This window comes from Chiloscyllium punctatum, chromosome 25 (genome assembly GCF_047496795.1).
Source record: "Chiloscyllium punctatum isolate Juve2018m chromosome 25, sChiPun1.3, whole genome shotgun sequence".
NCBI lineage: Eukaryota > Metazoa > Chordata > Chondrichthyes > Orectolobiformes > Hemiscylliidae > Chiloscyllium > Chiloscyllium punctatum.
The window spans coordinates 40,138,918-40,164,272 of NC_092763.1; the positions used below are offsets into that span (position 1 = coordinate 40,138,918).

At 39.5% G+C, this 25,355-nt stretch overlaps 1 protein-coding gene across 2 annotated transcripts; it reads left to right on the forward strand.

Annotated features, from left to right (window-relative positions):
- Nucleotides 1-1,626: 1,626 nt before the first annotated feature.
- Nucleotides 1,627-24,953, forward strand: nek12 (NIMA-related kinase 12). Of its 2 annotated transcripts, none has more exons than XM_072595104.1 (4): nucleotides 1,627-1,647; nucleotides 7,960-9,126; nucleotides 17,250-17,450; nucleotides 21,633-24,953. In XM_072595104.1, the coding sequence occupies exons 2-4, from the start codon at nucleotides 7,986-7,988 to the stop codon at nucleotides 21,785-21,787; spliced, it is 1,497 nt and encodes a 498-aa protein (XP_072451205.1). In that variant the 5' UTR covers nucleotides 1,627-1,647; nucleotides 7,960-7,985; the 3' UTR covers nucleotides 21,788-24,953. The 2 variants fall into 2 exon arrangements, with proteins under 2 accessions (XP_072451205.1, XP_072451206.1); XM_072595105.1 differs by having other exon boundaries at nucleotides 1,639-1,647; nucleotides 7,957-9,126.
- The last annotated feature ends 402 nt before the right edge of the window (nucleotides 24,954-25,355 follow it).

The following is a 25,355-nucleotide window of genomic DNA, read 5'->3' on the forward strand; positions in this document are numbered from 1 at the left end:
ATTCATTATGGGTAAGTCTTACCTAAAGAAATGCACAGCAATACTAGTAATTCCTAATGTATAAAATCTCGAACAGGATCAAGGAATTAGAAAAGCAAAATGTAGAAGATGGGAGTGTGAACTGTGGGATATAGGTAAAGTAGTGTATTTCTGCAATCATAATTACGTATGCAAGGTAAATGAACTCACACCAGTGTATAATTGTTTTAGCCAAGAGCAGAGTCAACAGGAATGAAAACTATATGAAGGAAATATATAATTGTTTTTTTGTATTAGCTAAAATGAGCATACAAGAATGTGTCTGCAAACAATGGTAGATGTTACAGACAAATAGATAAGGTGCTGTGAGGGGACGGGGTTAAGCTCGATTGCCTGTACAAACAGTAGTTATAAGCATCTATTTCCTGCTTCTGCAAAAACAAGAACAAACCACAATCAAGAAGTCATGAGGTCATAACAAGTAAGGGAAACATATGGTAGTGAAAGGAGGATATACCTAACAATGGACCACAGCAGGATGTGGTCAAACGGTCTTGAGGCCAGAAATAAGCATTTTGTCATAGACAAGGTCGGATAAGGCAAAAGATGAACAAGAGTAATGGGTGCCGGTCTTACAGAAATGAGAGATGTAAACAGTGGAGGAGCAATGGGAGGAGCGAATAGGAACGAATTATATAAATATTGTGTACTCATTAAACAGCGTGTGTGTGTGACTATTTTGTAAATAGACACCGCACCCCTCTTGCAAGAGCGTAATAAACAATACTATTGATTCAGATCTTGTCTCAGACTGAAATTATTGAAGTGCATGAGCTTTGTTTCTCACAGAACTAAAACAAAACATGGAAGTATTCAAACAGCATCTGCCGATGAAACAGTTAAAAGATCACAAGCTAAAATATTATCAAAACTTCAGCGCAAGGCACTCCTATTCATATGCCTTGAGGAATAACAGTACAAGTTTATCGTAAACTCTGTTTTTTAGGGTGTAAGTAGGTAGGTGAAGGAACATAGAGACGTTGTTCTGGTTTACAAAATATTATTACATGGAATCTAGACCAGGACTATCAAATACAGTAGTTGGGAGTAATAATAATGTGGAGTTGCCCGTGTAAAAATCACACAACATCAGGTTATACTCCAACAGTTTATTTGGAAGTACAAGCTTTTGGAGTGTTTCTCCTATACCTGATGAAGGAGCAGCACTCCGAAAGCCTGGACTATAATTTGGTGGTGTGTGATTTTTAACCAGGAGTAATGAGTTTACATAAATGGGACAGAAGTGTTATGGGAAACGAAGTAACAAATCCAGAATTTTGACATTGTGTTTATTAGGAGTCTTAATATCTTCCTACAGAAAAAAAAACAATCGATAGGTTGACCTGAAGAATGAAAACATGACGTGCATCGGAGGAAGAATTAGAAGTGCTGGAGATTTTAGGGGGAATCGGTTTTAACAGTGCGATTACATGAACAGTTGAGAGTACCTGGGCTGGATGTTCTGCTTGTGCAGTTACCTGTGTGCTGACCTGGTGACTGACCTCAGGAAGTGCTCCCGCTTCCGCCGCTGATTGGCTGCCAGGTTTCCGCCCACGGCCAGGTGAGTCCAACGTCACTTCCCGAGAGACGAGGGGACGCCGGAAGCAGGTGAAGATCGAGAGAGGGGGAAACGGGGTGGGAGCTGGGCTCTGTGAAGGCTGCGGCTGGCGGGGGCGCGGCACCGGGACCGGGAGGGGGGGGAGGCCACCCTGACTGATCCCCCCCTGACTGATCCCCCCCATGACTGATCCCCCCCATGACTGATCCCCCCCTGACCGATCCCCCCCTGACTGATCCCCCCCATGACTGATCCCCCCCTGACCGATCCCCCCCTGACTGATCCCCCCCTGACTGATCCCCCCCATGACTGATCCCTCCCTGACTGATCCCCCCATGACTGATCCCCCCCTGACTGATCCCCCCCTGACTGATCCCCCCCATGACTGATCCCCCCCTGACTGATCCCCCCCATGACTGATCCCCCCCTGACTGATCCCCCCCATGACTGATCCCCCCCTGACCGATCCCCCCCTGACTGATCCCCCCCTGACTGATCCCCCCCATGACTGATCCCTCCCTGACTGATCCCCCCCTGACCGATCCCCCCCTGACTGATCCCCCCCATGACTGATCCCCCCCTGACCGATCCCCCCCTGACTGATCCCCCCCTGACTGATCCCCCCCATGACTGATCCCTCCCTGACTGATCCCCCCCTGACCGATCCCCCCCTGACTGATCCCCCCCTGACTGATCCCCCCCATGACTGATCCCCCCCCATGACCGATCCCCCCCTGACTGATCCCCCCCATGACTGATCCCCCCCCATGACCGATCCCCCCCTGACTGATCCCCCCCATGACTGATCCCCCCCCCCCCCATGACTGATCCCCCCCTGACCGATCCCCCCCCGACTGATCCCCCTCCCCGAGGACAGCGCAATTCCGCCCCCTCCGCAAGCACCGTGTCAATACCAGAGATTAACATTGACCCCCCCTGGTCACTGTCACAGCCTGGAGTGGACTGTTACCATGCACCACTTCCTAACTGCTGGCACACGCACACAAACAACAAAAAACTACGGGATGCTGGAAATCAGAAACAAAAAAAAACCCTAAATTGCTGGAAAAATCTCAGCAGGTCTGGCAGCATATGTGGAGAGAAAAACAGAGTTAATGTTTCTGGTGCAGCAATTTCTGATTTTGCTTCTGGAGTAGGCTATAGCTACCTTACCCTGAACTACACTGAATTGTTTTCAGTGCCAACTACCAACTTCATCTGTCTCCCTTGCTGCTCACAGCCCGAGACTCAGGTGATCTGCGTGCAGTCTTGGTGTCACGCTCGATCCCGAAATGAGCTTCCGATCTCATTGTGCCCATCACTAATATAGCCCATTTCCACCATTGACATTGCTGAATCTCTGTGTTAGAATGCCGCCTGGGATAAAATCTGTAACAAACAAACAGGATTGCTCGACAAGTTCAGCAGGTCTGGCAGCATCTATGAATAGAAATCAGAGATAATGTTACAGCAGCAGTGACCCTTCCTCAGAACTTTGTTTCTGATTTTCAGCATCCGCAGTTCTTTCTGTGATAAAATCTATATGAAAAAGTTTCATCAGATTATGAATAGGAGTAGAAGTAGGCCATTCATCCCATCTAGTCTGCTGTGCTACTCAGTGCGAGAATATAGATCTAATCCTTAACTCCACTTTTCTGCCTTATCTTCTTGATTCAAATACTGATTAAATATCTCAGCCTTGAATATACTTAAGAATCTAGCCTCATTGTGACAGCCCTTTGTACCAAAGAAAGCCAAAGATTCAGTGCCTCTGAGAGAAGAAATTCCCCCTTAGGTCTATTAAATATGCAACCCCTTACTTTGAGATTGGGAATCAGCTCAATTTGCTAGACAGCTGGTTTGCAGTACAATCGTCTCTCATTTATGGTCCTCTTGGTCTATATCAACTTTGCTGTGAGATTATGCCCTCTGATCCTAGACTCTCCCACAAGGGGAAACTTTCCAAAACACATAATGTATCTGTTGCTGCATCCAGTAATTGGCCAACATCCTTGTGAGGTACTGCCTTCCTATGCCAACTGGAAAACTAAAAGACTTATTACTGAATTGAACTGGTAGATGCATGTTTGCTGGCCAAACAGCCCCCCTCATGCCTTCCATATTCAAGGTGTTTACATCTGGTAAAGAGAAATGTTCCAGAAAGGTATCAAGAAAACAACCTTTTTTAAAGTCTGTATGATTTTGTCCTAGGTTTATATGCAGCAGTGTCATGGAAATTTAATTGCTGTATACTCTAGACCAATACTGGATAGCTGGAAACCTTGTTCGAGGAAATCGTGCTAGGCAATTTGTTGCTGGCACCCTCATTAATGGCTTTGTCATTAATAGGCTGGATTATTCTTAAGTATTCCTGGCCGGTCTCTCTCAGTCCAAGCTGTGTAAGCTTGAGGTCACCCTTTATCTTAATTCACACCAATTCCTGTTCCTTTACTACCCCTGTGATGCTGACTCATACTGGCTCCTGGTCAAACAATTTACTGACTATAAAATTCTCATCCTTGTTTTCAAATTTCTTTGTGGACCTGCCCTTTTCTATGTTTGTAATCTCCAATCCAATAACTTGCTGGGATACCTATGGTTCTCTTATTCTGGTTTCTGGTGCATTTCCAATTACGATTGTGCTACAATAAGTGAGTTTTGCCAGAAATTTCTATTTTTGTTTCAGATCTCCAGTGCCTGCTATTCTTTGTTTTATTCCTCTTTTAAGATGCTCTTAAAACCTGAATCTCTGACTAAGTATTTGATCACCTGACATCATCTCTCCTTTTGTGGTGTGGTTTACTTTGCTTTATAACATGCATGCAAAGTGCCTTGGGGCATTTTGTTAAATTGAAGGTTTCATATAAATTTATTCCTGAATACTGCAATAAGCTAGAGCAGACTTACACAGGATATGTGATAACCATAATATGCTGGTGATAATTCCCGGTAAAAGCCTCCACCCCTCTTTTCTCATCTAAATCTACAAATGGAACAATCTGTTTCCTTCTTATACACTTGTTTATCTTCCTCTGAATGCCAACTATTCACTTCAACCACACCTTGTGGTGGCAAATTCCACACTTTTGGTATTTTTCTGGGTAAATAAGTTATTTCTGAATTCCCACTTGGGCTTCTTCATGACTGTCAGCTCTGGCTAGTTGGTAGCAATCTCACCTCTGAATCATGAGGGTCTGGTTTAAAGTCTCATTCCACAACTTGAATATCAAAATAAGGGCTGACGTTCCAGTGAGTACTGCAAGAGGTGATGTTTTTCAGCTAATGATGGAGAAGTGCCGGTGTTGGACTAGAATGCACAAAGTTAAAAATCACATAACCCCAGTTTATAGTTCAACAGGTTTACTTGGGCGTACAAGCTTTCGGAGAACTGCTCGTCCGTCAGCTGGGGCAGGATCATAGGACACAATTTATAGTAAAAGATCAAAGTGTCATACAGCTGATGTGATGCATTGAACAAACCTATATTGCTGTTCGGCCTTTAATCACTTAGAATGGGTTGCAGGTTTCAATTTATTAATATGTAAATCTTAGAACTTAAGGTTTTATAAAAGAAGATAACATCTCAGTTCAGACGATGCATTAAAGGTGTGAGGTTAGAATCTGTCTATATTCCAACCTTGAGTCAGACCAGTTCTTTTTCCAAAGTGGGAATTTATAAATATCACATGGACTGACTGTCCTCAAAGTGTATGCTTTTTGAACAAAATAGAATGTATCTGCAAATGCAAATTCATCCATAGACTTATATGTGTGCGTACGTGCGTATGAGAGTGAGAGTGTGTGTGTTTGTATGTGCGCGGGAGTGTGACGGAGTATATGCCTGTGAGAGGATGTGCGCATCAGTGTGGATGTGTGTGTCCTGAAAGAGCATGTGTGAGTGTGATTGTGTGCATGTGTGTATATAGTGTAGTGGGGTCACCTATAGTGTGACATGAACACAAGATGCCGGTTGGAGCCATCCTCATGGGTACCAAACTCAGCTATCAGTCTTTGCTCGGTGAATCTGTGTTGTTGCGTATCATGAAGTCTGCCTTGGAGAACAGTCACCTGAAGATCCGAGGCCTAATGTCATTGGCGTGGTACATTAACGAGACCAAGCAGACACTACGACAATAGATGAATGGACACCATGCAACAATCGCCAGACAGAGATGTTCACTCCTATTCAGGGAACACTTCAGCAGTCAAGGACATTTGGCATCAGATCTTTGGGTGATCTTCCTCCAAGGCAGACATCAGGATATGCAACAAAACAGGGTTGCCGAGCAGAGGCTGATAGCCAAGCTCGGTATGCATGAGCATGGCCTTATCTGGGATCTTGGGTTCATGTCATATGATAAGTGCTCCACTACACTATACACATGTTTACACTCACGCAGATCCTCTCTCATACACACGCTCTCTCTGAGGTACACATGCACACACACCACCCCCCCACACTCATGTGCACACCGTCTCACAGGCATACACTCCATCACACTTGCACTCAGGCACTCACACACTCTCTCCCTCTCTTCTACTCTACCCCACCCCACACACACACTCTCCCTCATACGCATACACACACATATAAGTCTATGGGGTGAATTTGTATTTGCAGATGCATTCCATTCTGTACAAAAAGCACACACTCTGTAGGGAGTCAGTCCATGTGATAGTTTATAAATTCCCACTTTGGAAATTGAACCGATCAGACTCAAGGTTGGAATACAGACAGACTCTAACTTTACACTTTTAATGCATTGTCTGAGCTGAGATCACACTTTGTTTATAAAACCTTAAATTATTTCAGGAATGTGACTTGAAAAATATTCTGAGGTTTACATATTAATGAATTGAAACTTGCAACCCATTCTAAGTGATTAAAGACTTAACAGCAATATAGATTTGTTCAGTACATTGCATCAATTGTATGGCACTTTGATCTTTTACTATAAATTCTGTGTCCTATAATCCTGCCCCACTAGCTGCCTGACGAAGGAGCAGTGCTCTGAAAGCTTTTACTTCCAAATAAACCTATTGGACTATAATCTGGTGTTGTGTGATTTTTAACACTTTAAGACAAAACAAAGACTCTACTTGCCTGCTTGGTTGAATATTTTTAAAACATCCTATGGCACTGTTTCAAAGATGATGTGTGGAATTATCACTAATGTCCTGGCTAATATTTATTTCTCAAACAACTTAAAACAGATTATATGATAATTACCACATTGCTGTTTGTGGAAGCTTGCTATGTGCGGATTGGCTGTCATGTTCTTTTGCTTTAACAACATTGACTGCACTTCAAAATCTGCTGAATTGGCTGTAAAGTGCTTTGTGTTATCTGGTGGTCATAAGAAGTACTGTATAAATGTCTTTTGTTTTGGATTTCTTGATAACTATTTTATATTAATGGCCATGAATTATGCTCTTCTCCACAAGATGAAACATTCTCTTTTGTAATGAAAATTGTAAATCTTAATTTTAAAGATCAATATTGGAGGGGTTAATTGCCTTCACTTGAGAGAATAGACTCAACCTATTAATCGTTTTTGCATATATCCACACATACCTGACATTGATTTGTGTGAAGTTTCATTCACCAATTATCTGTCAGTTCTGCAAATTTGTTAGTATCCCTCTTTAAATTGTATTGGTTCAGTGTTGGCTTTATCCTTGCCCATAACCTGTCCTTGCTACCACCTGCAAATGTAGTAGTTGTGAGTTCAATTTACTAGCCCTAATCACGAATCTAAATTGCAAACAGCAGTTTTCCCTTTTTGAACACTATTTCCCCTCCTTCTGCCATTCTGAATATCTACCCTTTGCTCACACTTTCTCTTCCTGTTTTGAAGAAAACTCACAATGCGTTGTGATACTGTCCTTAACTAAATGTAGGACACACTAGAAGTAGACCATTGGCATTACTGTTCTGCTCGATAAGCTCATTGCCTGTTTCTGTCTTGGCAACTTTCACTGCCTGCTCAGTTCTGATTGGGTAATATGATTAATGAATATTAATAAATATTGACCAGTTTGCTTGAGTACAAGTGTTGTTTTGCTTCTAGTAAAGGAAACTAAATAATTTTGTAATATTTATTTATTTTGGTAAAGACCAAAAGTGTATTCTCTTCTCTCCCTGCAAGAATGTTGATCTATAAGCCATAAATAACCATCAGGAATATGTATGTAGAAACTCACAATTCTCATCTGACTGCCATAAAAATAACACCTACCAACTAATATGAATAATTAATAATTAGGGATGAAATAAGTTACTGTTTTTTCACTGGTTATGCAAACTGAGCAAAAATAACCATTTGTATGTCATCTGTTTTTATGTGTTTAACCCCAAGAAGACTCAACTGTAACTGAAAAGCGTAAGATGGAGAAGTACGAGAAAGTCATTACAATAGGAAGGGGTGCAAGTGCAGAGGTCCTATTAATGAATAATTTAGAAACAAAAAAGTTGTATGCTGTCAAGAGAATAAAGATTGATCCTTCACTTAAGACTAGAACAAAAGAAGCTGTAATGCAGGAAGCAACTATTTTGACCAGACTCAAGCACCCTCACATTGTCACATGTCATGAATACTTCATCGACCAAGAAGAGTATGTCTTCATTGTACAAGATTACTGCGATGGTGGCACTTTGGATGATGTAATCCAATCTCAAAAAAAGAATGAGTACTTTGCTGAGAAAGATATTATGCGGTGGTTTGTTCAGTTAGTTATGGCTATTCAATACATTCACTCCCTGAAGATTCTTCATCGAGATATTAAAACATCCAATGTCTTCCTTACAAAGAAAGGGACAGTTAAACTCGGGGATTTTGGGATTTCGAAAGTGATGACACATACTTTGGATATGGCAAATACCTGTGTTGGCACACCATGCTATTTGAGCCCTGAGCTCTGTCAAGATATTCCCTATAGCTCCAAGTCTGATATTTGGGCACTTGGTTGCCTTTTATTTGAACTTTGTGCTTTGGAACCTGCCTTTCATGCAAAGAACCTCTTAAGTTTGTTTTATAAAATTGTGAAGGGAGAGTATGCCTGTGTACCGAACAACTACTCAACAAACATGCATGTTTTGATCAAAAGCATTCTCAATAAGCATCCTGAAGAGAGGCCTAGTACCAGCACAATCCTCAAAATACCTTACGTCCAAGAACACCTCAAGTTCTTCATTAGAGATCAGGAATCTCAACTTACGAAATATCATTCTATGAAACATTTACATTTAGCGAAGAAGGAAGGTGATGAGATCACTGATGACTTCCATGGATCTCTAAGTCTCTCTGAAGAGGGCATGTGTGCTAGGAACAGTAAAGCAGTCTCAACTTCACATTGCCTTAGTGATAAAAAGGTAGAAGAGGTGGATTCGGAGGTGTGTGAAAATCTGGGGCCCAGTGATGAAGAAGATAAATGTAATTATTCTGACGATTTTGATCAGGATAGTTTGTCCTCAACGGAGGAAATATCAGTACCACCTTCAAGTGTTGCAACCTCCGAAGAAACTGAAGGTAGTTTGGTATTTAGAATCTTTTTGAAAGTTCTTTTAAAAAGTCCTCAATGTAACCGAATGCATAGTGCGGTTATCTGGTATTTGTAACATATATCTGTATGCAAATATGCCCAGTACTTTTTAATTTTGATCCAATATATTTCTGAGTAATGTGCTTGATTTATCAGTTTAGATGATTGTCACCAAAACAATAATTAGTAAACTTGAGAAACTTTTCTTTCACTATGGTGTTATGTTAATAAAAGACGTATAGCACTTTTTCAGTTAGAAGTGACCAATATTGTTTCTGTCTCAATGCAACTTTGAAAGCATAAACAACAAGACACTACTTGATATTTTCTTAATATGTCCACTAAAATTGACCATTTCACACAACTGTGCTTTACTGAAACCCTGGTGACAATGTAGTTGAAGCCTTGCACTTTGTAACACCTAAGGTTAAAATCTCGAGTCTGCATATCTGTAATTTAGTTTACTGTCATTTAGTGTTCTGGCCAATATTTATCCTTTAAGCAACAGTACCAAATACGGATTTGTAAGTTTGCTCACTGAACTGGTAGCTTTGTTCTCAGATATTTCATCACAATGCCCGGTAACATCATCAGAGAGCCTCCGGTGAAGTGCTGGTGTTCTGTTCTGTTTTCTATTTATGTGTCTTGGTCTGTTAAGGTGGGTGATATCATTTCTGGTTCTTTTTCTCAAAGATTGGTAAATGGGCTCCAAATCGATGTGTTTATTGATGGAGTTCCAGTTTGAATGCCAGGTCTCTAGGAATTCCCATGCATGTCTCTGTTTAGCCTGTACTAGGATGAATGTGTTGTCCCAGTCGAAGTGGTGTCCTCCTTCATCTGTGTGTAAGGATACTAGTGATAGCTGGTGATGTCTTTTGCTGGCTAGTTTCTGCCTGTCTGTCTGATGTAGTGTTTGTTGCAGCCTTGCAGGGTATTTTGTATATGACATTCAATGTGCTGGTTGTTGTACATGGTCCTTTAGGTTCATCAGTAGCTGTTTCAGTGTGTTGATAGATTTGTGGGCTATCATGATGCCAAGAGGTCGGAGTAGTCTGGGAGTAATCTCCACGATGTCTTTGATGTGTGGTAGTGTGGCTAGAGTCTCTGGGAGTGTAGAGTCTTCTTGTTTGGGTTTGTTGTTTAAGAATTGGCGGACTGTGTTTATCGGGTACCCGTTGTTCTTGTGCTGTATAGGTAATTTTCTTCTGCTGCTCTTAGTTCCTGGGCGCTGCAGTGTGTTGAGGCCCATTTAAATACTGTCGTGATGCAACTTCATTTGTGGGTGTTGAGATGACTGTTCCTGTAGTTGAGTATCCGGTCTGTATGTGTTGTTTTCCTGTTGACTCTGATCTGCAGTTCTGCATTGACTGTTTGATCCACTGTGACATCTAGGAAGGGGAGTCTTGTTGTTCTCTTTCTCTTTGGTGAAATTTATGCCAGTAAGGATGTTGTTAATGATATTGTGGGTTTCCTCTAATTTGTTCTGTTTCGTTATGACAAAGGTGTCATCCACATAGTGGACACAAAGTTTAGGTTGGATCATGGGGAGAGCTGTTTATTCTAGTCTCTGCATCAGTGCTTCTGCTAAGAATTCTGAAATTGGTGATCCCATGGCTGTCCCATTGATTTGTTTGTAGTTGAAGGTGAAGTGGGTAGTAAGGCACAGGTCTGCTAGCTTGAATATGCTGTTCTTGCTGATGGATTAGATTACTTACAGTGTGGAAACAGGCCTTTCGAAGTGCAACCCACCCAGACCCATTCCCCTACATTTTACCCCTTCACCTGACACTACGGGCAATTTAGCATGGCCAATTCACCTAACCTGCACATTTTTTTTTGGACTGTGGGAGGAAACTGGACCACCTGGAGGAAGCCCACGCTGGCACGGGGAAAATGTGCAAACTCCACACATCAGTTGCCTGAGGCGGGAATTGAATCCATGTCTCTGGCGCTGTGAGGCAACAGTGCTAACCACTGTGCCACCGTGCCGCCCACATGGAGTTGGTGCTGTCTGGTTTTTGCATACTTGGTTCGTCCAATAGTGCGGTCAGTGTTTCTTTGGCCAGGCTGATGTTAATTGATGTGAATAGGGCTGTTAATTTGAAGGAGACCATGACTTCGTCCTCTTCTGCCCTGGTGTCTTTGATGATGTTCAGGAATTCTTGGGTCTTGCAAGGACTGCAACAAGCACTACATCGGATAGACAAGCAGAAAATTAGCCAACAGGTTACATTAGCACCAACTAGCCACCAAAAGACATGACCAGCTATCACTAGTATCCTTACACACAGATGAAAAATAACACCATTTCACCAGGGACAACACATTCTTCCTAGGACAGGCTAAACAGAGACATGGACGTGAATTCCTAGTGGCTTGGCATTCACACCCGGAACTCCATCACGAAACACATCGATTTGGACCCCATTTACCAACCTCTGAAAAAAAGAACCGAAATGATATCACCCACCTTAACAGACCAAGACACACAAATAGAAAGCAGGACAGAACACCAGCACTTCAATGGAGGCTCACTGATGATGTTACCTAGCATGGTGATGAAACATCTGAGAACAAACCTACCAGATCAGTGAGGAAGCTTACAACTGAACCTCAACCTGAGCTACAAATCTTCTCAAAAATCACAAACAACTATGGATGTAATACACTCAAACTAGCTCAAAGATGGGAAACCAACACCATCCGACTGAGTGCCACCCGCCAACAACTATATTTCCTACATGAATGCCTCCGGAAACAGGTATTACCACTATTTGTCAAATGCAAATGACTTTTCAACACCCCACAAGCCAGAAGAATAGCTGAACAGAACAGCTGCAGAATGTTGCGAGAAATGATTAATGGTGCCCACAACCGACTCCACAAATACGAACGGGAAATTCTGCACCAAAAAACCTGGTACACAAACGTGACTGACCAGGAATGGACAAACACATTAGAATGAGCCATCAGTATCAAACAACAGCAAACCAGGACAAGGAAAAAACTAGCCCTACAAGAAAAACTGGACAAGCTCGCACGAAAGAACAACATAGACAATTCAGAAGGTAGGATTAAGAACTTGTCCGACTGACTACTAACAGAGACGAGAGAAGCCATCCTAGTAAGAGGGATGATCTACAATTATAGAGACATGGACAAACAGGACTTCCTAGCAGCATTGGAATCAACCCTGAAAGACAACGGACTCACGGAAGAAACCCAGTAGACGATCAGACAAATGATAGCACCAACAGTAAGCAGCAAGAAAGATGGGAAGACCCTTAACTCACAGGAAAGGAAAACCCCAGAAGGACAGAAAAGACAGAAATATTGTAATCCTACCGGCAGACAAAGGGCGCATGACCATCATCAGGACACTGCACATTGAAAAGGCAAACCCACTACTCACCGATGCTGACCCCTACCAACAGGTGGCGATGGACCCGACACCACAGCTGGAAAACCATATTACAGCATGACTGGAGAAATTCCTCAGATCAGGCAAAATTAACAAGACAGATCTCCAAAGAATGAAACCTGTTGGATCCAACACACCCCATTTCTATGGATTACCTAAGGTACAGGCCCCCCCACCCCCGCCGAGAACCCATAATCTCACTTCCCGGCACACTGACATACAGACTAGCAAACAAACTTCACCGTAGACTGAAATATCTTGTAGAAGACTCATGACACTCCATCCACTCCACCCAAGAATAACTGAACAGCAAAGACACCAAGACAGAAGAGGACAAAGTCATGGTCTCATTTGATGTAACAGACCTATTCACATCAATTAACATCAGCCTGGTCAAAGAAACACTGACCTCACCACTAGATGAACCAAGGACACAAACATTAGACAGCGCCAACTCCATCAGCAAGGACAGCATCCTCGAGCTAGCAGACCTGTGCCTTACTACCCACTTTATCTTCAATGACAAGACCTACAAACAAATCAACGGGATCACCAATATCAGGATTCTTAGCAGAAGCAGTGATGCAGAGACTAGAACGAACAGCCCTCCCTACGATCCAACCTAAACTTTGTGTCCGCTATGTGGATGACACCTTTGTCATAACGAATTGGAACAAATTAGCGGAAACCTACAATATCATTAACAGCATCCTTACTGGCATAAATTTCACCAAAGAGAAAGAGAACAACAAGACTCCCCTTCCTAGATGTCACAGTGGAACAAACAGCCAATGCAGAACTGCAGATCAGAGTCAACAGGAAAACAACACCTACAGACCGGATACTCAACTACAGGAACAGTCATCCCAACACCCACAAATGAAGCTGCATCACGACAGTATTTAAATGGGCCACAACACACTGCAGCACCCAGGACCCCATTTACCAACCTCTGAGAAAAAGAACTGAAATGATATCACCCACCTTTACAGACCAAGATGCACAAATAGAAAGCGGGACAGGACACTAGCGCTTCAAAGGAGGTTCACTGATGATGTTACTTAGCATGGTGATGAAAAATCTGAGAACAAACCTACTAGATCAGTGAGCAAACTTACAACCTGAACCTCAACCAGAGCTACAAATCTTCTCAAAAATTGCAAAGCACCAAATAAATGTAAATCATTGGCTCATCTCATTGCTATTTGTGGAATATTGTTAAAAACAAGATGGCTGCTGGTTTCATTTGGACACTCTGTATGAAGAGCATTGAGACATTTATGGAATTTAAGGTTATTATACCTTTCCCAAATTAGAGATCTGCTGTCCTGTAGTTGAAGTCTTAACCATAAGATGGTTTTCTGGTTGGTTGAACTGTTGGTGCTGGGCATAAAAAGTATGATATCACACAGAGCCATTTCAGTGCATTGGGCTTTTAGTATACAATACTTATATCATGCCTCACCACAAATTTCCGTTATATGTTTCATTACAACTAATGTCACTCCCTCTCATTCTTGGTTTCACTTGATGTCATGAATTGAACAGACAATAGTAATGGTTAGTCTGAGGCTTACCGCTTATGATATCAATGGAACAGTCTATTGGGAGAAAGAGGAGTTTTTAAAGAAAAAAAGCAATTTAACCTGAAAAAATATACTTGATGATTCCTTGTGATGTGTTAAAGTTTGTGATTTTTCAACAATATTGTTGGGTGGCACACTGCTGCCTCACAGCGCCAGGGATCCGGGTTCAAATCCTGCCTCAGGTGACTGTCTGTGTGGAGTTTGCACATTCTCCCCATGTCTGCGTGGGTTTCCTCCGGGTGCTCTGGTTTCCCCCCCCCCACAGTCTAAAGATGTGCAGGTCAGGTGAATTGGCTATGCTAAATTGCCCATAGTGTGAGGTGCATTAGTCAGAGGGAGATGATTCTGGGTGGGTAACTCTTCGGAGGGTCGGTTTGGACTTGTTGGGCTGAAGGGCCTGTTTACACATTGTAGGGAATCTAATCTAATTATTTACAGGTGAAGTTTAATTTGTGATGCTGCTCTTTAGGACATTACATATATACATAGGGACAGAATGGTCCTGGTACATGGTCCTGCATTCCCTACAAAGAGGATAAGCATGTATGGTACTTTTTAATCAAAAACAATTGCAATATAAATCTCTTTTTTTAAAATCCGGGATGCCCCATCTCTTAATAAAAACCAAAAAAAAACTGTGGATGCTGTAACTCAGAAACAAAAACAGAAATTGCTGAGAAAGCTCAGCAGGCCTGGCAGTATCTCTGAAGAGAAATCAATGTTTTGGGTCGAGTGACCCTTCCTCAGAACTGTGTCTGAAATATTAACTATGATTTCTTTCATAGATGTTGTTTGATTTGTTGAGCTTTTCCAGCAATTTCAGTTTGTCTTTGCCCCAGGTCTTGTTGCCTGTCACTTATATTTGTCTATTTTTAACATTAGATTACTGGAGGAGACAGGATTGATGATATGAGCATTGTGCAATATTGAAAAATGCCACATCCCAGCAATACACAAACATTCTAATATTTTACTTGTCAGAAAAAAAAGTTTAACATGCATGTATTAAGAATTACTTTTTATTATTGAGCGATTTAAAGTAAGATTTGTGAATAGAGCAGATGGTTGGAACGTGGTGATGTTACTGGACTAGAACCTAAGGAAAGATGTACTTGCTCAGAGCAAGTGCAGCAGAGGTCCACCAGACTAATTCATGTGTTGATAGGACTATCCTATGAGGAAAGCTAGAGGAGACTGGACTAGTGTTCTCATAATTTGTAACAGTGAGAGGTGATTTCATTGAAACCTACAAAGTTCTTACATGGTTAGCAGCATAGGTGCAGAAATTAGTTTAGGCCAGGAGACACAAAATTAGAATAACCAGACAGGACTGGGAGGAGGAGAAAGTTCTTCACTCAGAAGGTCATGATTCTCTAGAATTCTTTGCCTGGAGGGCTCAGGAATTGAGTTTCTTCAAGACATAAATCAGTAGTTTTCTAGGTATTAATGATATGGAATAGTACAGAAAAATGTTATTGAGATAAATGATTTAAATAGCCGAGTCAGCTCATAAAGCCAAATGCCCTACTCTTGGTCCTAAGTTCTTATGTACTCCAGAGATCCAGGTTAATATTCTGCAGACACAGGTTCATATCCTAACATGACAGCTAATGGGATTAAAATTCAATTAATAAATCTAAAATTAAAATCTATTGGGGAGCCATCAAACCATAGTCATCGTTGTAAGTGTCCTTTAGAGAACGATATGCCATCCTTACCTGCTCTGGCCTACCTGTGACTAAGACTACAGAAATATGGTTGACTCTTAACTACCCAGCACCCCACTCCATTCAAGGATGATTAGGATTGAGTAACAAAAGTTATCCCTATGTTCCATGAAGAACTCCACGAAAATGAGGTGATGCACTTATTTGAATAACTGTTTATTAATAGGATTTAGATATTTAGCACTGGACTTGCCTACTTATCTCAGGAAATTCTGTAAGCTCATTATCTAAGTTAAATAGTAGAAAACTTACTAGCCCTCTTTACAGGTAATCTGTATGGTGTTAGATGATTAAATTCCAAAAGTATACTTAAAATTCAGAAAATACTACAAATGCTAGAAATCTGAAACAAAAAGAGAAAGTGCTGAAGAAACTCAGCAGTTCTAGCAGCATTATCGAGAGAGATACAGAGTTAACATTTCAAATCCAATGTGGCTTCTTCAGAATGGAAGAAGGAGGTTTTGAAGAAGACACATAATGGACACAAAACAGTAACTCAACGTAGCTCTCCACAGATGTTTCCAGACCTCCTGACATTTGCAGTGCAAATTTGGATTTATAAATCTTGGCAGCAATTCCTACCTGAATTATTTGGGCCTAACTATGTGGGATTTGTTTCTGTGGAGAAAAATGTACTCCATATTGCAAAGGCAGACTACTTAACATGGGACTCTTAGATTTGTAAAAAAAACCTTCTAAGATGCATGATTTATTCTCTTTCCCCTTTCCCCTTCCTCTCCACCAAAAATGTTTTAACAACATTTTAATTAACATAAAAGAGAGAAAAGCTAAACTGAAATAGTTAATGTGAGGAAATCTAAATGTGTAATAGTTATGGGGATGTGTGGTTATCAGGAGTGGCAGAGAGGGTGGTGTAAAGGGTTGGGGAATTGTGGTTGTCTGGAGTGGCAGAGGGATGGTGTAAAGGGATGGGGATGTGTGATTTGGGGTGGGGTGATGATCTTAATCACTACTCAGGAGCTGGACAAGGTTTTTAGTTGTTTAATTTTCTTGGGTACCTATTATCAGAAGGAGAACCCTTCTAAATTCTCTGATGTTAAGGGAGTTTTTGAGAGGGTTCTAGGCATAGGGATTTGCCCATCAGAATTTTCAATTTGGTGGACCGTTCCTGTGGAATTTACTCTATATGGATTTTATAGGTTCCCAACTATCAACTCCAGTCCCCTATGCTCCAACGCCTACCTGACACTTTGAACATGTGGGTCACACTATTTCATAAAACTAGAGTCAAGTATGACTAAAACTACTTTGCACTATACAATAGAAGAGGTGATTTGGGTTTTCAAAAACTGTATGAATGAGTTGAATTTGCGTTTGTATCTTTTCTAAATTTTGTTTATGTTTATGACTGGTAGCCACTGATGAGGTGGACTGCGTAGAGTACCCTGATGATTTTGAGGAGTGGGAGGATGATGTTGCTGAGATAGTATGTAATGCTCGCTGTGCCATGGAAGTTGAAGCAAATAATGAAGCATTTCGAGAAGAAAGAGACTGTCAAGAAGAAGCTGCTGTCAATCTGTCCACTACCATTAAGACTCTGCGTGAGAAGTGTTTAGGTAGGAAAACACAACATACCAAATAGCATAATGTTTGTTATATTACTGTTTTATATGAATATATTAGAATACTGACTAACCTAAAGAAAATTTTAAGTTTATGCAGTGGAAATTCCAGTATAATTTCTGATTTTATTTAATGGATTAATTGGTTGAAAAGCAGAATGAATACTTAGGAGCACCATTCAGTCAATGTTAATATTCAAAGTTTGAGAGCTTATTTAAGGTATTTCTCATTTGAGACCCCCCTTATCATGTACTGGTCAGTTGAGAGCATATGCTTTACTAGCCTATTGCTGTAGGTTCCTAACAATTGGAAATGAGCAATAGAAGCTGCCTGACTCTCCAATTCCCCTTCATAACTTATGCTTGGTACTTCTATGTGATTACACAATGGAGTTGAGTTTGCAGTACAAATAGTCATGGATGAAAAGCTGCATCATGATATGGTACTTTGATGGTCCAACTCACCATGAATTCAAATCAATTTAAACCAACTCAGAATGGCCAGCCACATATGCCATAGGAGTGTGTCATAACAGGTTGAATTAATATAAACCAATTTAAAGTTAACGTGTTTGTAATTTGGTGGTGGCATCCAGGTGTCACACTTGCCATAGAGATGTGTCAGAACATGGCTGAGCAGATTCTTTTTTCTTTAAATCAACTTAGCCTTATTTGTTTCCTCTGTATAAACTACTGCACCATAGCAAGAAAAATACCCAGATTCTCTGATCAAGTTATACTAGCTACTAAGTCTAAAATTAGTCTCAGCAGCTGGGAAGAGTAAAAAATGCTATTTACTACCCTGTGAACCAGAGGGAAATCTATGAGTTTATGGAATTTAGGTGAGGACAGGATGCAATATAAGATGGGGACTTGGTTGAAGCACCATTATGATCTTAGATACACAATTTTACAAAAACTAATATAATACAGAAAGTTTTTAAAAAATTGTTTAATGTCATAGAGCCATAGAGATGTATAGCACGGAAACAGACCCTTCAGTCCAACTCATTCATGCTGACCAGATATCCTAACCTAACCTATTCCCATTTGCCAGCACTTGGCCGAAATCCCTCTAAACCCTTCCTATTCATATACTGCAATTATACCGGCCTCCACCACGCCCTCTGGCAGCTCATTTCATGCACGCACCACCCTCTGCATGAAACAGTTGCCCCTTAGGTCCCTTTTATATCTTTCCCCTCTTACCCTGAACCTGTGCCCTCTCGTTCTGGACTCCCCCACCCCAGGGAAAAGACCTTGTCTAATTTATCCTATCCATGCCCCTCATGATTTTATAAACCTCCATAAGGTCACCCCTGAGCCTCTGACGTTCCAGGGAAAACAGCCCAGCCTATTCAACCTCTCCCTATTGCTCAAATCCTCCAAACCTGGCAACATCCTTGTACACCTTTTCTGAACCCTTTCAAGTTTCACAACATCCTTCTGATAGGAAGGAGACCAGAATTGCATGCAAATATTCCAACAGTGCCCTAACCAATGTCCCATACAGCCGCAACATGACCTCCAACCCCTATACTCAATGCTCTGACCAATAAAGGAAAGCATACCAAACACCTTCTTAACTATCCTAACCACTTGCAACTCTACTTTCAAGGAACTACAAACCTGCACTCCAAGGTCTCTTTGTTCAGCAACACTTTCTATGACCTTACCATTACGTGTATCAGTCCTGCTCTGATTTGCTTTTCCAAAATGCAGCACCTCGCATTTCTAAATTAAACTTCATCTGCCACTCCTCAGCCCATTGGCCCATCTGACCAAGATCCCGTTGTAATCTGAGGTAATCTTCTTCGCTGTCCACTACACCTCCATTTCTGGTGTCTTTTGCAAACTTACTAACTAAATCTCCTATGTTCACACCCAAATCATTTATATAAATAATGAAAAGTAGTGGACCCAGCACCAATCCTTGTGACATGCCACTGGTCACAGGCCTCCAGTTTGAAATCAACCCTTCAGCACCACCTCTGTCTTCTACCGTTGAGCCAGTTCTGTGTCCAAATTGCTAGTTCTCCCTGTACTCCATGAGATCTAACCTTTAGAACTTAAGTGTCTCTCTGTGATTAGTCTTTGGAATGGAATGAATTTTCTAAGGCATAATGGAAATTTTTTAGACTTTTTAAGTTAGAACCACTATGTACTAGTCTGAATCAAAGATAATTTTGCTGTGTAAGGTTCTGTTGTTATATTGGGCCAAATCTTCATGTTATGCCAATATCCAAGGTGGTGAAGGCTATTTGTGAAAGATTACAAAATTTCCTGCACCATTCTCATGAAAGTTGTTTTAACTGTGGTTAAACTGCACAATACCTAGTGCACTTCTATGTAGAAGATCAAAAAGTTAATTAATTATGGAAGATGTTTCATGTAGGAAAGAGAGAAACATCTATTTGAAAAGCTTAAAAGGCATAGATATCTATAATCTTTCACAAAGCAAACTATTTCAAAGTAAGTTACAAGATGCAATAGCTTGTAAAGAAATATGTCGGAGAAACGACTAAAGGTTAGGTCAAGGAGATCAAATCTGAAGATTGTGTAAGTCATAGCAAGATGAAAAGATTTAAGATGAGAATTCCAGAATGCTCTAGTATTAAGATTCTGTCACTAATTATTAAAATGGTGGACAGAGGGAGGGAAGAAGGAAGTCAGGATAGGAAATGTATAATATATAAAATTTGGAATAATGAGCCACTTATTTGCATGTGAGGTTAGAGACTTGATGGACTATGTGCAAACTTGGTGACCTTTTTAAAAAAATGTTATCAAATTCAAAGGCTTTTGTTACACTGCTTTCAAATGTGATGATTCTTCCCACTTCTCCATGTTGCCAATCATAATACTCTTTAAGAGTGATGGAAAAAGCTTTCAGTTGGGTATTTCTCAATTTTTGTTTTTATTTCTTCTGTTAGCGGTCTAATTCTTTTCTTTAAAAAGTTTGCTTTGAGTAGACTTTGAAATTGTTAGTGCTGGCAACATTTCCCCAAAGTTGCATTTATCAAAAGACTTGCACCTAAACATTGTATATTAGATGATCTGATATGAGAAACTATTGTTAAATTTTATTCTATAATGATTTTTGATCAAGCAAAGCTATTATTCTTATGTACTTATAAACTTATTGGTCAAAATGTTAACTCTTTGATCCATGCTTGGCTGATTGTATTGACCAAAAATGTATCTAATTTCATTATCTTTCTTTATCCCGATGCTGTGTGAGTACCATCTTTTACAGTTATTTGAGTTCACCTAACACGTTTTGCCTTTTCAGGTATCTGTGTTGAACTTTAAATTAGGTCCACTATTTTATTGGGGAAAAGGTATTTCAGACAGCCTTTTGAAGGCTGTTCATTTTAACCTTTCTGTGTGCTCTATGTTCTGTGTTAGTTCTGTTCTACGTTAAGTACAGAAGCCATAACCCATTTTTGTTTCAGGGTAACAAACTGTTGAGTGTTTATTGTTAGAAGTTCCACCTGCATTAAGTTTGGGCAGAGGAGAGAAACAAATTCAGCATGATAATCCCATTAGGGAAGGAATCTTTATATTCTGATGGGAAAAGAGGCAGTGGTTAATCTATTGGGCTCCACGATCAATGAAGCTTGCCCAGAGGATTTCCCAAAATGCTGCAGGCAGTGCCACCCACTGTGTTCTTTAAAAGGCACCAAGGAAAATTGTTCCAGTGCAAAGGTGGTTTGAGCTAAAGTAAGGATCTTAAAAATACTCCAGATGTTTACTGAGGAAAACTAACTGCTTCTGGAGGGAGTAAATTATTTTCTCCTAAATGAGTGCAGAAGAAGGTAAAAGCAAAATTTTGGGTGGGGGTGTTTGCTAGGCCTTCTCTTCGCCATTCTGACTGATGTGTTGGAAGATGCTCATGAAGTACCCCTCCAATCATGATGATCTGATTGTACTCGTGCAATTGACTCTGTTCCCTGACTTTGAGTTGTCATCCTGGTTTTTGATCATGGACAGAAGGGCTTTAGTTCAGCCACACTTGAATTGATGAAGTGGGATTCAGCTGTTTCAGGGCTAATACATTTAAGATGTAATAGAAATCTTGGGATTGTTCTCAAATTGATAGCTGATCCATTTACATTTATCTTTAACAGCAATCAGACTAGTTTCAAACCAGATTATTTACACCTTTCTTTACAGATGATATTGGTCAGACCATTTTCCATGAAGTAGCTTCTCAATTCTTGAAGGGTCTGACACCTGAAGATCTCAAACCACAGTTTGAACATCGTTTGGAATCAGATCATTTAGAGACTTGCTACATTATCTTCAACATGGATCAAGAAAGTGCTTGAGTCAGTGTGTAACTGAAAATATGAACTAAGTCATAAATTTTCTTTTGTTTTCCAAAAAAATCACTATTTGAATTGTTTCTGCCAGTACAGATGTTTGATGAACACCTCTCTGTATATTACTATTGTTAAGTTTCTGACTCTCTGTCGCAATCTTTTGTCCATATGCAGTACTAACTAACAGGAACAGTATCTTTCCTTATCGTTTGTGCAATGATGTTATGGCTTGCCCATCCTTTTGTAATTATTTTGATACATTTGACAAAAATATTGTAAAAGTGTTCCAAAAGTAAGAGACACATTACATTTTAATTTTTTTGTTGTTGTATTTCTCTTGGATTTTGTTTGGAATTGTTTTCCTTCTCTTCTAAGTACATGTTGCTCCTAACTGTTGACATCTACCTTAACTTATCATGCGAAGAGACTGACGTGGTAGGAAATCCATAGATAGTTCAACAGTATAATTTTTCCTTTGTTGTTTGAAAAAGCTACACACTATTGGCTTACTCTACAAATGACACTGCACTTATTTGAAGACTAAAGTATTGCAATGAAAATAATTTAATGTTCTGGCTGGACACTTTAAAAATAGAATGAAGGCTTTCTTCCTTCCAATGTATTTTATGAAGGCAAATTTAGATGACATTTTTTTATCATATACTCAACTTTATAACAAAAAAAACCTCTGATATGTCTATAACCTTTATTGTGGACAGGGACTCAGTATCCCTTCCCTGCTGGGCTATTCTCTAAGAATTCCAGTTTTGAAAAGTCTGGTGGCTGCTTTGGAGTTAAGCAATCCTGACAAATCATAATACAGCTTGGGAAACTTAGGTTTCCTGTGAATTGCTAGAATTGGGGAAAGGGCAGGAATGCACTTTGGAGTGTCTTATTGGCCCATTTGAAGTTAGTACTACTAGATTAGTAATATTATTTATGCAGGCATTTTTAATAAGTCAAATGACCGTATACCAAGAGTATTTTAAAAATCTTTCAGTACTTTAAATAAAAAGGTAAAATACTTTGAACAGAAAGTACTTTCCCCCCACTTCCCTTGCTTTTTATTTTTCCTTTATTGTATAATGAGTCGTGTAAGTATATTCCTGCATTATCCCTGACCTCTCGTACCTGGATGCAAATTCACCACAGACTTTTGACACAAAGTCTTCTGACACTTTATATATCCCACAATAAAGTAGTTTGAGAAATAAATATTTTAATATTTCAGAATGATTTCCTGAATGTACCTTAGCCCTTGTTTGAGAAATCTTAATTAAAAATGCTGCAGGCACCTGCAGAAAACTCAAGAAATAGATGACAATATCTTTTGATTATCTTTGCAGCTGGGATTTAACAGAAATATTGGTAAATTTGTATGGGTAAGGCATGTTTGAATTAAGAATTAAGACTACATAGAACATATTCCTGTGCTGTACTGTTCTATGCTCTATGTTCTAAAAGTTAGAGGCAAATTAAAAAAGAAAATATAACATTCCAAGAAAAATGGCTTTATGTTCGTAGATTTAGTTTAGTTCACTTTTTGCCTGACTTTTAGCAGATAATGAAGTAACCATTAAAAAAAAACTTTTGGAGTGATTGTCTCCATTTGCTTTATGTAATCATATGTTGACATAATAGTGAATGATCTTGTTTTGTAAATTATAAATGTTCTTTTTGAACATATAGTTACACATAGACCAGAATTTGCTGGAAAATAACAGTGAGCATGTTGAAAGTTTTCATTGTTATGAGCACATAAAAGAAATCCATAAATTTATGATGAGTAAGGTATACACTGCACAAACCTCTTCATTTGAGTTGAGAAGTAAATGCTGTATTCCCACTGTAAAATAAATTAAGTTTGGCATCAAAATTTGGGGCTACTAATTAGCAGCATAAGACCCTGTATATTTATGTTGTCAAAATGATTTTCTACTTTGAAATTAGTTAAATATTTCACAATATCACATAAATCAGGACACTACATCAAGCAGTGTAATCTATTTAGCAAATTACTTTATTGAGAATTCTGGCTGGGAGTAATGCTGATGGTAAATTTATTTCAGCTTGCTAGGATTTAGTGGTACCTATCTGCTCTGCAAAATATGTGGGTCCACCAAATTGTAAGCAACTGATTATCATCATTCTGATACCATGAGTAATGTCATATTCTGTATTGCTATAAAATATGTAGATTATACTTTTGCACTTAAGCAACAGATGTGCTCATGTTTCTGAATTTCATAAATTAAAATAGAATATTAATCAGCACTCTGGGCTGGAGGTTTTTGTTTTACATTCCGCAGGCATATAAACTTAAGTACATATTTTCCTGCATACTATTCGGTGATCAACATCATTTCAATAATCAAATGTCCAAACTGCCACTTTTGACATTTGGTAATCTTTTTAATCCCTAACTTTCATTGCTTGAGGAAATAGATTGTTCATCCAGTTGCTCAGCAATATCCCAGGGGGCCTGCTGACCTCTTAACACTATTATCAACTTTCATTTCCAGAACTTGACAAATAATTAATTGAAACTGAAGAGTGGTGAAAAAATAAACTGGTTGTACTCACCCGCAAAATGCAATACTCCAGCAAATTCTGGGCTTTAGAAGCTGCAGAAATTAATCTCTCTTTTTGGAAGAATATTTGAAGGCTGAATTAATGTGAAGATTTAGCTAGTTCCTTAAACTTAATCACAAATAATGTCTGTTATATCTGTAATAGTGTTTGATATTTTTACATAGTAAAATTATTTTAGAACATTTTGTTTTAGAGCCAAGTTGAAAATATGGAAGTTATGTAATTTAACAATTTTACTATAAAGCCAAAGTTGACTGGCAAAAACATTTTAAACATTCTCTTTTCACCAGATAAATAGAGATTGTATGGTTTTCTTTCAATGAAATCTTTGATAGCCTCAGGTAATTTTGACATTGTAAGTTCGATCAATTGAGCTTCATATGAAGTACCGATTATACTGTTGTTGAACAGAATATGAATGCATCTGTTGTCCTGTATAGTAAAGTTTATGTAATAGATTTGATCAAGTCAGAAAATGTATATACTGCAGAAGATCAAATTCAACAAATACTGAAAATACTGTACTGGTTTTGGCTGCAGTAATTATAATAAACATTTTAAACTTGAAGAAAGAAACATATATTTTGCAATTCTAAGTTTTATTTTATAATTCTGAAAAAATTATTGGTAAGACTGATTAAAAGACTGTTGTCTCAATAACATGAATTGATAGGTTTTGGAGCTTCTCTAGCTGTTCTTTAAAATGAGCCAGCAGAAGAACATATCCCTTGTTGATATGATATTCGGAAAAGGAGTGAGGTATTATGGTGAGATGGATTTTGAGCCCTACAGTTCAGTTTTAAGGACGAATATTATAATTTAAGCGCGGTAGGACTATTTAATTAATATTTGCTGACTAAATTATTGGATATAGTTGCTACTAAGCATGTGTGGCTAACTGGGATTCAGAAGTGACTATATTTCTAATTAGTAAATATAAAAAAAAGGCAATAATGTTATTGGACATATAATCTCAATACTC